The sequence below is a fragment of the Erpetoichthys calabaricus genome, chromosome 10 (genome assembly GCF_900747795.2).
Source record: "Erpetoichthys calabaricus chromosome 10, fErpCal1.3, whole genome shotgun sequence".
Classification (NCBI taxonomy): domain Eukaryota; kingdom Metazoa; phylum Chordata; class Cladistia; order Polypteriformes; family Polypteridae; genus Erpetoichthys; species Erpetoichthys calabaricus.
The window spans coordinates 145,166,693-145,181,078 of NC_041403.2; the positions used below are offsets into that span (position 1 = coordinate 145,166,693).

The 14,386-nt window shown below is 38.9% G+C and overlaps 1 protein-coding gene across 1 annotated transcript in view; it reads left to right on the forward strand.

The window, feature by feature from the left end:
• rspo4 (R-spondin 4) overlaps window positions 1-10,507 on the forward strand; it is a 182,054-nt gene extending 171,547 nt beyond the window's left edge. The window contains exon 5 of the mRNA XM_028810517.2: window positions 10,096-10,507. Within this exon, the coding sequence (XP_028666350.2) occupies window positions 10,096-10,196 (101 nt within the window). The 3' untranslated portion in view covers window positions 10,197-10,507. The remainder of the gene's footprint in view (window positions 1-10,095) is intronic.
• Window positions 10,508-14,386: the final 3,879 nt, after the last annotated feature.

The following is a 14,386-nucleotide window of genomic DNA, read 5'->3' on the forward strand; positions in this document are numbered from 1 at the left end:
AGCTCTTTAAATCTTTCTCCTCTAATTCATCCCCTGTAGCCCTGGGAATCAGCCCTGTTGCTCTCCTCCGGACTTCTTCTAGTGCTGCTATGTCCTTTATGTAGCCTGGAGACCAAAACTGCACCCAGTACTCCAGATGAGGCCTCACCAGTGCGTTTGTCTTTTATTTTTCTTTTGTCTTTTTTTTTTCTTTTGTCTTTTCTTTTTCTTTTCTTTTGTCTTTTCTTTTTCTTTTCTTCATTATGTAAAGCACTTTGAGCTATCTTTTTGTATGAAAATGTGCTATATAAATAAATGTTGTTGTTGTTGTTTTTATAAGGCTTGAGCAGAACCTCCTGTGACTTGTACTCCACACATCAGGGCGCTATATAACCTGACATTCTTTTAGCCTTCTTTATGGCTTCTGAACACTGTCTGGAAGTTCACTACGACACCTAAATTCTTCTCATAACATGTACTTGATTTTCAGAACTACCATTGTGTATTCAAACCTAACATTTTTACTTCCTACATGTAATATTTTACATTTACTAAGGCAAAACATAGAGTCTAGAAGAAAAAGGCCAGAGGCTGAGAGCACAGATGGTCAAGGTGAATTTAGTGAACAAACATTGGAGGTAAGCAGCCGGAGACTCTGCCATCAGAAAGATAGGAGTATAGCTCATAAAAATGTATTTATAAGAACTTTTCCAAAAGATATCTTTTTTCATGCTATCTTAAAAGGTGGATACAGTACATTTTCAACTATCATCCATTTTCTTATGATGAGCCATGAATGTTGTAATTTGTTGATAACTTAAAATCCTCTAACATGTCTTGCAGGATAGGTAAAGGAATGCTGCCTGTTTCTGTTCAGAGTTGGTGAGAAATCAAAGAAATAAAATATCACAAAGCAATAAATATAAAAGTGTAGGAATTCTTCTTGGATAGGTCGTTTGTTTAGAATTTCACAGAAAATTTGACAGCTAATTTTACAGTAATCTTTTTCATTTTTTGAAGATTGGTTTTACTTTGTAGATGAGGTTTGGACCATTCCTAAATTCCTGTCTACTTACAAACTCATCCCAAACCTTAAAGTAATACAAATGCTGACGCATCTGCTGCCCAACTGTAATTATGTTCTAAAGAATATTATGGGTTGAATAGCATCCAGATTATTATGCATTGCCTTTGCATTTCAATACGTTTTTTTTTGTATAGCTGTACAGCAGTGATATTTTTTTCAATTGGTGAGGAATTTCTGCAAATTAACAATATAACAAATGTTAGGAATTTCTGCAAAATTATTAAAAAAACGAAGAAAAAAAGAACAGAAAAAAAACTGAAATATCACATTGACACAAGCGTTCAGTCCCTTTGCTGTGATACTTGAAATTTGGCACAAGCATATCCATCCATCTAATTGTCCAACCTGCTGAATCCAAACACAGGGTCACGGGGGGTCTGCTGGAGCCAATCCCAGCCAACACAGGGCACAAGGCAGGAACCAATCCTGGGCAGGGTGCCAACCCACTGCAGGGCACAAGCATATATCATTCTATTTGTGATAATCACATATGACATGTGTCTTCTCCTTGTTTGGAGTGGTCAATTCAATTGACTGGACCTGATTAAGAAAAGCACACGTCTACAGCTGACAAGCCAAACCATGAGGTTAAAGGAATTGCCAGAAGAGCTAAGAGACAGGATAGTGTTGAGATTCAGATCTGGGAAAGGCTTCAGACACTGCTGCAGCATTAATACATAAGGAGAGTGATAAAAATAATTTCCAGATTTATCAAGAGGTGTTGGTAGTACAAGACTATACCACATTTACGAAAACATAGCGTTACATTATCATACCCGTTTAGTCGAATTTAGGGTCATGAGAGGACAGAGTCTATCCCTGCATGAAACCAACACACTTATCTACAAAAAGTACATGCACTCTCACACAAAACAGCACATATTACAATAAGCTCACTCACGGCAAATATGTAGACTGCACACAGACAGCAAACTGTTGGGACAGACCCACTGACTCAGGATGATGGGTCTGAGAGGCTATAGAGCTAATCACAGAGCAAAAATCCCTGTTACTAAGGTATTAAAAAATACAAAATAGTAAAGGTGTCCATCCATCTATTAATTGATTCTTTTTCTTTGAGCGTAGCTCTGATGCCTCTTTGCACAACATGAGGTACAAAGCACAAACCAAACCAGAATGGAGTGCCAGGCCTTCATAGGGCATACTCATGCATGCATGACTTACGTTCTCTGATGTTTGTGTATCTATCATTGTTCATTTTCTCAAAAGTACTATTATTTGAAATTCTTATATACTGTACTAGAGGGCTGTTCCTCCTGCTCACTTTGCTCGCCAATCCCCCGGTTTGGTTAACCATATATACAATTTAAAGAGGTTGTTATTTTCATGGGGATCGTTACATATGCATAATAGAACTACTTTACAATACAGCGACTAATTAACCATAGTAAAAAAGAATAAAATGTAATAATTTGAAAGCTTGCCAACCCCCGGTTTTGGTTAACTAGATATACAATTTAAAGGGATTGTTATCCATCCATCCATTTTCCAACCCGCTGAATCCGAACACAGGGGTCTGCTGGAGCCAATCCCAGCCAACACAGGGCACAAGGCAGGAACCAGTCCCGGGCAGGGTGCCAACCCACCGCAGGACACACACAAACACACCCACACACCAAGCACACACTAGGGCCAATTTAGAATCGCCAATCCACCTAGCCAGCATGTCTTTGGACTGTGGGAGGAAACCGGAGCGCCCGGAGGAAACCCACGCAGACACGGGGAGAACATGCAAACTCCATGCAGGGAGGACCTGGGAAACGAACCCGGGTCCCCAGGGCTCCCAACTGCGAGGCAGCAGCGCTACCCACTGTGCCACCGTGGATTGTTATTTTCATGGGAATTGTTACATATGCATTATTTTCACTTTTACTTTAAAACTTCAGTTACAAGCGAATACAAGCGGCTGAAATGAGTTTCCTCCGCAGGGTGTCTGGACTCTCCCTTAAAGATAGGGTGAGAAGCTCAGTCATCCGGGAGGGGCTCAGAGTAGAGTCGCTGCTCCTCCGCATCAAGAGGAGTCAGATGAGGTGGCTCGGGCATCTGATCAGGATGCCTCCTGGACGCCTTTCCTGGTGAGGTGTTCCGGGAACGTCTAACCGGGAGGAGGCCCCGGGGAAGACCCAGGACACGCTGGAGGGACTATATCTCTCGGCTGGCCTGGGAACGCCTTGGGATTCTCCCGGAAGAGCTAGAAGAAGTGGCCGGGGAGAGGGAAGTCAGGGCATCTCTGCTCAAGCTGCTGCCCCCGCGACCCGACATCGGATAAGCGGAAGACAATGGATGGATGGATGGAACTTCAGTTAAAACAATTTTTGGAATTAACTTTTCTTCAAGATCACCATGAATTTTGATTCCGTGTTTGGATTTACATTATGACAACGCAACATATAACTGCCCGTGAATGAATATCGTTTCTTTCTCTCTAATAAATAAACAGACTATTTTCGAATGCTTGTTCCTATGATTTATTAAGTGTCATAGTAAAAGCTGTTCTAACAGGAAACTGTAAACGTTTTAATATGAATGGCATATCAAGATCTCCTAATGTTATGCGCGGAATATGAACTATATTACCTTTCTTGTTGCCTGTTAAAATTTTACGTGTTAGAATTCTTCGACCAATTTTTAATACAGATAATCTTGTTCCATTGCATAGTCCATCACTCATACACAAATTACACAATAACATTACGATACATCCTTCTTTCAACAGTAATTCGGCCAGTGGAAGACCAGATGGTGTTAATGGTTGTAGATATTCTTCAGGATATTGTAAGTTGATGTTTTCATCTTCTGCATGATCACCACCAACTGTTTCAGCATAGTCTATTGATACGCATTTAATCAATTTGCCATGTAACCAATCGACAATTTTCTCGTTAATTCGTTTCACTTTATCATTTTTCGCTGCCATATTTACATGAAAGGGTGATTCTAAACTGGATCTTCGTAAGTGTGTGTGTGTGTGTGTGTGTGTGTGTGTGTGTGTGTACGTGTGTGTGTGTGTGTGTGTTCATAAGTAAGCCCTTTAATAGATTGGTGTCTGTCCAGGTTAAGTGCCAGAATGCACCAGGTGACCGTGGTCTTGTTTGAAAATAGTTGTAAGTAGGGCGTGACTTGAAATAATCTCATGTTAAAAATCTCCATTTCGTGGGACTTCCTTCCAAAAAGTCTCTTCCAAGAGTCACATCTTGTCCCAATTTATTATAATAGAGAGATATTAAAAGAATGTCTCAATGAAGGTCATTAGAGAGTAGAATTCTTTGAGTGCACAGGTCAATAAAACACTGAATATATTATTACCAAATATAAAAAGAGTCATAGCCATGGATACTGCATGATTCATAATTCACTTCTCTCATTTACCAGTGTTTTTCTAATCACCAGAAGCAACATCCATTCATTTTTGAACTCTGTTATCAAGTTCATGGATGTGGGACTGGGTGCTTATCCTGGCAGTATGGAAACCACCCCGGATTTTGTGTCAGTACATGGAAAGGCACCAAAAGCCCCACATTTTTCTTTCTACCTCACACATTTCAGCATTATGTTTTATTTCTTATGATGTTATCCATGTGTTGGCACATTTCTAGGGAGAATCTGTGATTGTATACATTGTAATTTTTCTTTTGATTCCAACATCATTTCTCTAAAAGGCGCCCAAATCCAATTGTCATAAATATTTAAAAAGACACATTCGGCAGGGTCCTCCGGAGGGGGATTAAGTGTTTCTAATTTGATGTAATCTGTCTGGACCCCCATTCCAGGCCACTAATGAATAAAAGAGTTTTTGATTTCAGATTTATTCCACTAGCATTGTACGTCAGTGTGAACCTGTCAGAATCACTCGTACCCTGAAGCTTTGAGATATATTTCATGCTGCGGTCGATACTTATTCAGGATAAACATTTAAACTCTAATGCCTTGTATCAACTTAGATTCGTGCCAAAAAGGGTTATTGCCACCCATCTTAGCTGGCAATGGGACAACTGTTGAATTTGATGTGCACTTTTACATTCTGACTTGGCAAAAACTTGCAAATAGATGGCAAAAGATAAATTAGTTGCAGTGAACAGTTTGCTGCAAATTCAGTTTCTATGGTTTGTCAGCATTTTTTTTTAATTCACAGGTTGTTTAGGTTTAATAATAATAATAATACATTTTATTTCTATAGCGCCTTTCCCATGCTCAAGGCACTTTAGAATAGATAGATAGATAGATAGATAGATAGATAGATAGATAGATAGATAGATAGATAGATAGATAGATAGATACTTTATTAATCCCAATGGGAAATTCACAGAATACAGTAATAGGCCAAGTAATTGGATTTAAGTCAGAACCCCAGTCTACATTGACTTTAACACTAGAATTACACAAAATGTATTGGACCTGAAATACAGACACGCTAAAAGCTTTCAATTAAGTTATTCTAAATGTATTTTTACATACTAACTAACTAGTATATGTCATGCTTTTTGGGTTCTGTGATATATGATTCCAATACAGTTGAACGTAACACAGAAAGATTTATTTAAAGAAAACTTTACTAATTAAATTATCAAGTGCTTCACTTACAGGTCAGCAATGTATCTATTCCCATTCCTTATTTTTTTAGGGAGCCTCCTCAATTTACAATAAGTAAACATAAAATGTAATATAAGGGAGTGTTTGAAAATTACTTATCTTGACACCATGTTTAGGGGCATTGCGATTGATTGGCAAAGCAAGTATGATGCAAAGCGTGTACTGAAATCTAAATATTTAGCACTTCAATTAATTAGAAAAAGAATAGTCCAAACCCACTTATCGTTAATGTAGTAACAAGAAGATTGAGCATATTCTAATGGAACTGGGTGCAAGGAAGAATCCATACTTTAATGATATGGAAGTTCATTACAGGACTTCTTTATATATCAAAGGAGCTGACAATATAGGTAAGAGTTGTTGGACGTGCATCTTTGGACTACCTTTACTCAGGAGGAAATTACAGGGGGGACAAAGAAATGGGCAGAACCTCAAGCCAAAAAGCTAACGAGTTTGTCAGTTTTATTTATAATGCTGATGAGGTAGAAGAATTGTAACAATCGACTTGCTTCTGCCCTTCAGTCTATGAGATATCGGAGTGAACATAACATGAATACCTGGAAGAAACTGATGTGTCTACAGAGAGAATGTCTTACACCCACACATATGCTGATCTTTGCTAGGATTAAAATCCGTATCTGCGGAGCTGACCACTAATCATCATGCATCCTATTCAGATATCAGATATGTATAAAAACTGCTGGGTTACACCCTTGAGCATGTCTTTTCTCCACTTATGATTATTTTTGCAGTGTCCTGAAACGTCTTTTATTTATGTCTTTTGTGTTTATGATCTTTGCTGTTGGAGCTTTAACTTTACATATTAAGCCCCTTTTGATATTTGTTTTAACCAGTCTCTACTTCAACTTTATGCTTGTATTTTAACACCTCCTGTTGGTTCTTGTCTTTTCCTGATTGGTCATTGATTGTTTGTTTGTTTTGAACATTTCCCACATTTCTGTCAGTTTTTGAAATCCTTAACATAAAACAGCAACCTCTTCACCATTTCAGTTGAACTATTAATTTAGCCTAAACTACCCAGTGTAGGACTGCAGCTTTGAACATTTTCAGTTTTACCCTTCTCATGACTTCACATGACCCACTAATGAAAAAGCAGATTAAGAAAAGAACATATGAGCATTATGTAAAACCAGAAATGATGCACTGTACGATAACGTGCAGTGAACACACTTGACTTGATCATTCCTAGTTTTCATCCTCTTTCTCTGTACATTTAGCACTCATTTGCTCCTTCCTGAGCAGCCCTTCTTTTCTCCATCCTAGTGGCCCGCTACTTCTCTTTGTTCATCAGCATTTTCTCACGTTAAAACTGATTAAGTCAGTGTTTGTGTTATGTCCAGTTTGTGTTACGTTTTCCTTAATTTTTCACTTAAGTCTTCAATCTGCCTCCAAATGATTTAAAATATGAAGAGGTAGGAAAAGTGACGGCGAAGGTGGTAGGGAATGAGAAGGATGCCCGTACCCATGCGCCACACGGCCACCCTGCTGACCGCTCCTGAGAGTTCATTCTAAAATAAAATAAAATAAAAAGAAAAAGAAGAATAACCTTGGAGGTCAATCATCACCCCGAAAGCGGATAGTAGACGTCATATAGTATATGCGTAACAAATTTCAGGTCAATAGTTCAAACGGTTTGTGAGTCACAGGTGATTCAAAACCCTGGACAGACAAACGGCCAGCCACGGTAGCGTATTATATGTAAAGATTGTATAAATTCTATGTTTTTTGTAGCTATCAAAAAAACGTTTAGCTGACAGATATGTTATACTCTGTGAGAACCTCTAATAGACAAAGCAAAAAGATTTGGGGTATTAGTTAGATGCCTGTTTGTTTTTCTGACATGTCAGGAACCAGACTGATTTCAGTTTGCCTCTCTCGTTCTTTCTCTCTCAGATGGTAGTCTAATTCTTATTTTCTGCCAGTTTTTTCAGACAAGCCACTAGACCACCCAGGCACCAGACGGGTTCAGCATTATGAATAAAATAGACAGAAACCTTTTAACTTTTTGGCCGTCCGATTATGCCACTTGGTGTGTCTCCTTGAATCCATCGCCTGTAAACATGGCTAGATGTTGACCCTTCTGACAACACTTACAGAAATTTGCAAAACTGTGGCATTAAAAAGCATGTGGAAGTCATGTTTTGGTTTGTGACGCTGGTGCAGGTCTCTCCCCTTCTAGGGGGGCTGTAGTTCACGGAGTGCATGGAGTTTGTTGGCTGGTTATGAAAAATAAAGCATGAATAAGCAAAAATAAAGCATAAAGCAAGAATTGGAAGAATCCTAACTCTCCTATTCAAAGTCAGTGGGTAACTGATGTTCTATACGATTTGAAACTGGAAAAAGTCAAATTTGCACTTAAAGGATCTGTACAAAACTTTTTCAAAACCTGGCAGGATCTGATAAATAACATTTTAGAATAAGCATTTTAAATTGATGAAGCAGGTTCTCTCCCTTCTTTTACTCCATTTATTTGTATTCATTTATTAATTTATCTATTCAGCTATCTTTTCTAGCATAAAGTTTTACACTGCTGGCCTAGCTCTCTTTCTCAGGGGTGGGGGATGATTTGTTTAGAACCGTTTTTTTCTTTTTCTTTTTTTGTAAAACTTGATTTTTGTTTATGGAATATTATTTGATTTTAATTAACTCTCTCTATATATATAAAATCCTAAGCCTAAAAGTGCAACAATTTTGTGCGACGATTTTATGAGACATTTTTTGTCATGTTTTGGCTTATTTTAAAATCTACATATATATGTTTGGTATCATTCTTTTCAGAATTTATCGAACTTTAATGTGATGTTGTTAGATTTTCAAATTCTAATTCCGTTTTTAAATTATAATTTAAAATATCAAGAAAGTTGTGGTTTTTGTCCGTTAAAACGAATGGATCATTCATTTAGTCTCGTCGAGCATAGTGGACCTCAGTTTAACAGGAATACTCCAATCGGTAAGAGAGTAAATATTTTATTCTCATTTCATGATTTTTACTCCGTTAAATAATTAATTTTTTTTTCACATATTTATAGAATTTTGTGATTTTTGACTCCCAATTTATAATTTTACTTTTACAGATTTTGGGTGGCACGGTGGGTAGCGCTGCTGCCTCGCAGTTAGGGGACCTGGGTTCACGCTCCCTGCGTGGAGTTTACATGTTCTCCCCGTGTCTGCGTGGGTTTCCTCTGGGTACTCCGGTTTCCTCCCACAGTCCAAAGATATGCTGGTTAGGTGCATTGGTGATTCTAAATTGTCCCTAGTGTGTACTTGGTGTGTGTGTGCCCCGTGGTGGGCTGGCGCCCTGCCCGGGGTTTGTTTCCTCCCTTGCACTCCAGCAGACCCCTGTGACCCTGTAGTTAGGATATAGCGTGTTGAATAATGGATGAATGGACATTTACAGATTTTACTAATATTCTGGCCACAATTGGGAGTTGGGTGCCAAAGGTGCCGGTGGGGGTTGGGCGCCGAAGGCGACAGGGGGGCTTTCCCCCTCTAGTAAAATGAATAAAATTAAAAATAAATAAATAGTAATACTAATAAAGCATGGAATGAATGGCAGACTCCAGTAGGTTCCTGCACTGTACTTTAGAATGTTCCATCCAACTAAACCAAAGCAAAAGGGCTTGTTTTGTAAAAGCATAAAGGCCTCCTTTCCTCATGAGAGGTTCATCTACAACATGTGGACTGTGCTGCACAGATCACTAAAGAACTGTGGCAGCATGTCTGTTAAATAAATCATCTGGAAACAAGACAGAGTGTTCTGAGATCCATTTCTGGGATTAAGCAGAAGACCCTTTTGGAGCCTTCTGAAAAGGCTTGCAGTGAACCCACACAAAAGAGAGGAGAGCCTCAAAGCCCCCATGGGACAAACTGCATTCAGATGTGCCCCTAAACTTCTCCTGTGAGTCTAATGAGTTTGTTTTATGATACCCTCATTATGATCCCCAGGGATGGGGAACACCAAAGAAGAATGCCTTCAAAGTTTGACTCACAACTTTTAATAAACGGTATTTGAATTGTATAACTTATATTTAATGATCATCTGGGGCCCCGTTAATCACTCAGCTACAGTCTAACTATCTCAAGCACATTTTTACTGCTCCTGTTTGCATAAATAAAAATCATGGAGATGGAAAAAAAAAAAGTTGTTTTAAGATGACTCATGGCCTTCATTAAAATTACATCCTGCTGGTTCCTCAACCAGGGGTCTTTTAATAATCAAAAAAATTATAGGCTTTTTAGCAAGAATTTTAGAGTATAACAGCCATTCATAAAAAACATGGAAATACTTTTGTCACGTATATAACAGTTTCTAAAAGTCATTTTGGCTAAGCACATTTGTTTGAATATATCATACTGCTTATCAGTGAAATAAATATATGTTTTTATTACTTTTTTAGATAAAATTAAGACAGAAAATAAAAATAAAGGCAAGAAAGGAAAGCAACCAAAGAAGATGCCAAGGAACTCAATGGCCACCGAACCACCCGGAGGATCTTAAAGCTCTCTGCTATGGCAGATGGACACAGAGATGCACCGCTGGGCTGCAGACAGAGAAATGTACTTGAAATGTGTTTTTCTTATGTTTTTTTTTTTTCCTTGGTTAAAATTATCTTTTTTTATTGTTTTTAAAGATATTGTGATGCAAGAGACTCAGTATTCCATGAACTCAAAATTGAATTAATTTCAAACTAACTTCAGACTTGCAGTTTGTGCTTGGCTAACTTTATATTACACAAGTTATTTATCTAAATGCAGCTTCACAATACAATACTGCTAGGGACAAACCAGTTACAACAAAGGAAGATCCTGTATACTACTGTAAATAATAGGGGACTGCTGTCACCTGCGGACCCCAGAAGATGTGATGCCTTTCAAATAGATTGCTTAAGTAGCACCCACCGCAAGCTGAGTAAGTTCTTCTGTAGGTGTAGTCTCTCCATTTTGTCAGATATGAGTGGCTTCACTCTCAATCAAAAACTTTCTCAGCACTTCACGGCACACTATGATTTCACATCCATTTACTCTTTTGGCCTTATTATGTTCTCCTCACCTCATATCACTACACTTATCGGTTATCTGGATAACAGCCTCTGCCTTATACTGCATTGAGTTACCTAACATACTTTAATGCTGCTCTTTCCAATGGTAGGTTCTTGGATTCTCATCCCCATTAAGGTGGTTTGGCACTTAGTTAACCTTCCTCTATTCCCATCACTTCTTCTGTCAGGCCCCCTTCTCCAATATTGGATGCAATGAGAGTGTAACCCACAATATCCTACTGTGGCACTTACTAAGCTTCCCTGATAGCACTTAGTAGCCATGCAGGTTGTGGCCATATTTTCAAAATGTCTATAAAAGAATAGAACCATTTATCAGCTTGGTAAAGATAAACAGAAATTAAATGAGACTAATGGGAACAAATGTTTTCTTGATTTTGCATGCTATGATTTATAGTTTGGCCGGCATTAAATTGAAATTTTGTTTTTTTCCATGTCATGCTAGTCATATTTGACATTACGATCTCTAGTGCAACGACATAGGTGGTTTAGGATACATATTTTTCAAGCAGTGACATTTTTCACATATCTCCACACTATGAAATATAATAACGCTGGATATTCCTGGGATGTGTGCCAAAAATATGCAGCATATTGTAACAAAGCTGCCAATTTTGTCTACAGTTCTTTAGTACAAATAAAAAATTTTAATTTCTGGATGAAAAATGACAGTGCTTTATTTTTAGGTGTGCGAGGAGCCAGCCGTAGGAAGAGGTGACTACAGAGCACAGCAACAACTTAGAAATATACGAGTGAAATAACATTCAGGACTTAACTAACTGATTGGCAAGTTGGACTATTTACATCTTTTTAGTTACTTCATCAAAAAGTCCATTTTGTTTGCGACATTATTTATTAAATATTTTTATAACATTGAGTCATATGCAAAAACAACAGTCTAGTCAAGTCAAGTTGGGGAGCATGCACTGGTACAGTGCGTTGCCGCACCCACTATACAACGAAACAACTCGGGATCCCAGTTGGCAACCCCCCATGCAGACATGCGGTCCAGTCCCACCCTCCGGAAATGACCCTCTATCTGCCACAGCCAGGTGTTGTGTGGGCGACCCCTTGGCCTGGTCCAGCCACTCAGGTCCCCAACAATGAGGATCTTATGAGCCGGATCACCCTCGGGGAAATGTGCCACATGGACATAGTGTCGTAACTGACGCTCCCTCACAATGCAGGTAATGTGCCTCATTCGGGACTCCGTGAGCAACTGCTCATTCGACACAAAGTCAAACAAGCAGTACCCAAGGATTTTCCGGAGAGACACAGTACCAAAGGAGTCCAGTCTTCGTCTCAGGTCACTGGATAGCGTCCATGTATCACAACCATATAGCAAGACTGGAAGCACCAGGGCTGTAAAGACTTGGACCTTCGTCCTTTTGCATAGATATCAGAAGTGCCACACACACCTTTCCAGCAACCTCATGACCCCCCATGCTCTCCCAATCCATCTACTAACTTCACAGGAAGAGTCACCAGAGACATGAATGTCACTGCTGAGGTAAGTAAACCTCTTGACAAGATCGACACTCTCGACAAAATGTAGTATTCAAAGTAGATATCTCGAAACTGGGTTGACTTTGTGGAAAACTGAGCCCCTCTCTCTACTAATTGGATGTTTGTTTTTTTTTTTTTGCACATTTGAATGAAGCTTTATGTATACATTATAAAAGTCAAGCGACAGAATTGTTCTGTTGATGCATAGTGGATAAGATACTGCACATTGAATACAAAACTTTGTATTACTATTATTATTATTATTATTATTATTGTTATTTTTTTAATATTTGTATGCTGTCTCTGACTTGCCTAAGGATGGTGGTCCATTTGAAATTTATTTATGAACATGTACATTTGCTCTGTATAGGACAATATATTTCACTGTTAGTAGGAATAACCCCAGCTCTCTGATGGTGTACATAAGTAGACACAAAGTAGAAGTCTTGTCCTCTTAAAATGCACCCTTTTCCGATTTGCACTGATAAAGTATTAATGGAACAAGCCATTGAATTTTTTATTTTTTTTTTACGCTTTCAGAATTAATATTGTTTTCTGTTACATACAGTATGTGAAGACCAATGGTACCATTCCTTGATGTTTAGCGTCAACTGGGACTCAAATGAGGTGCACAAAATGGTGTGTCTTATCCTGTTAAATCATATGGTGAGGTCTTTGAATGGGGCTTGGTGGGTTGGGGGGGGGGGGGGTGTAAAAGTTCAGCATTGCATGTGAATCTGTGACTGTGATCTTGGGATTATACTGATGACAAGTGCACGTCTTACTGACTGACTACATGTTCTTCAAATTAAGTGCCTTTAATCAGGGCCCCCCAAAGTGTCTGTGTTTGCAATACTGTAGCATTTGAAAATGGAAGTCTACCCATCCTCAAATCTCCATTACATAAGGGCAGCAGATGAAAAGCGTACCAATCTGAAGGCTTTGCCTCTCGCGTTTGTTTTCACATTTCTGACAACCTCTGAATGGTCCTTTGGGCACCCTTATCTTTATTGTCAAATAGACTGAAGCTTTTTGTTGGTCACAACTTTGTGAGTAGCGAGATATGGGGAGCTGATCCTGTTGTCTTGGTCTGGTGATCATCCCTCAAATAAATCGGATTAAAGTAGCCTGCTGTACCACACAACCACCGAAACATGGAGGTTGCCAGTCTGAGTTTGGTCTGTCAGTACCTTTTGAGTGACACATGAAGAAATACATGAGGATCAGTATTGTGTCGGTTGATGATCACGTTCTGACTCATGACTGCAAAACAATCCACATTCATTTTACTCTCTAACTTATTGTACTGTTATGAATATATTTCATTGTGAAAATAGCTTTTTGCATTTAATGTATGAATTTAAAATTATTTTGTAACCTGTGCCTTCATTATTGAACATATATCTATATTATATTTAATACCAATAAAGTTATATTTAATATACATTTGCAAAATCTCTGTTCTTTGTTCAGAGTGCAATTCATTAGATGAGAAGCTAATTAACAGAGTGCTGCGTGGCCTTTCAGCGCCATGTCCTGGCTTCTCCTTTGCTTGTGTACAGTTTTCTCCAGACACTTAGGTTAGGTTAACTGAGGACTGAAAAACGGAGCCGATCTCAACATCTGCTTAAATGTACCCCTGTGGACTAGCAGCTGCAACCATAAATTGCAATAACTCGATCTGGTAATAAATGTGAATGCCTGTTTTGAAATGGATAAACAATATGAAGTGTTGCTTGTTATAGATAAGAGATAATTAAAAATTTGACAGACATTTACAGTGGATACATAGTAACTTCCGGAGTGGTGGTTCTGAGGCTAGGGATATGCACTGGTAATCAGAAGGTTGTCGGGTCGAATCCCATTAAAGCCAAAAGTGACTCTACTTCGCTGGGCCCTTAAGCAAGGCCCTTAACTTAACCTAACCTCTGTCCTGGGTATGACATTAATCTGCATCCACCTGCATGAAGGCCGTCCAACCAGCAGGGAAACACTAAGACACATATTGGTGACGGGCGGCATGGTGGCGCTGCTGCCTTCCAGTTAGGAGACCCGGGTTCGCTTCCCGGGTCGTCCCTGCGTGAAGTTTACATGTTCTCCCTGTGTCTGCGTGGGTTTCCTCCGG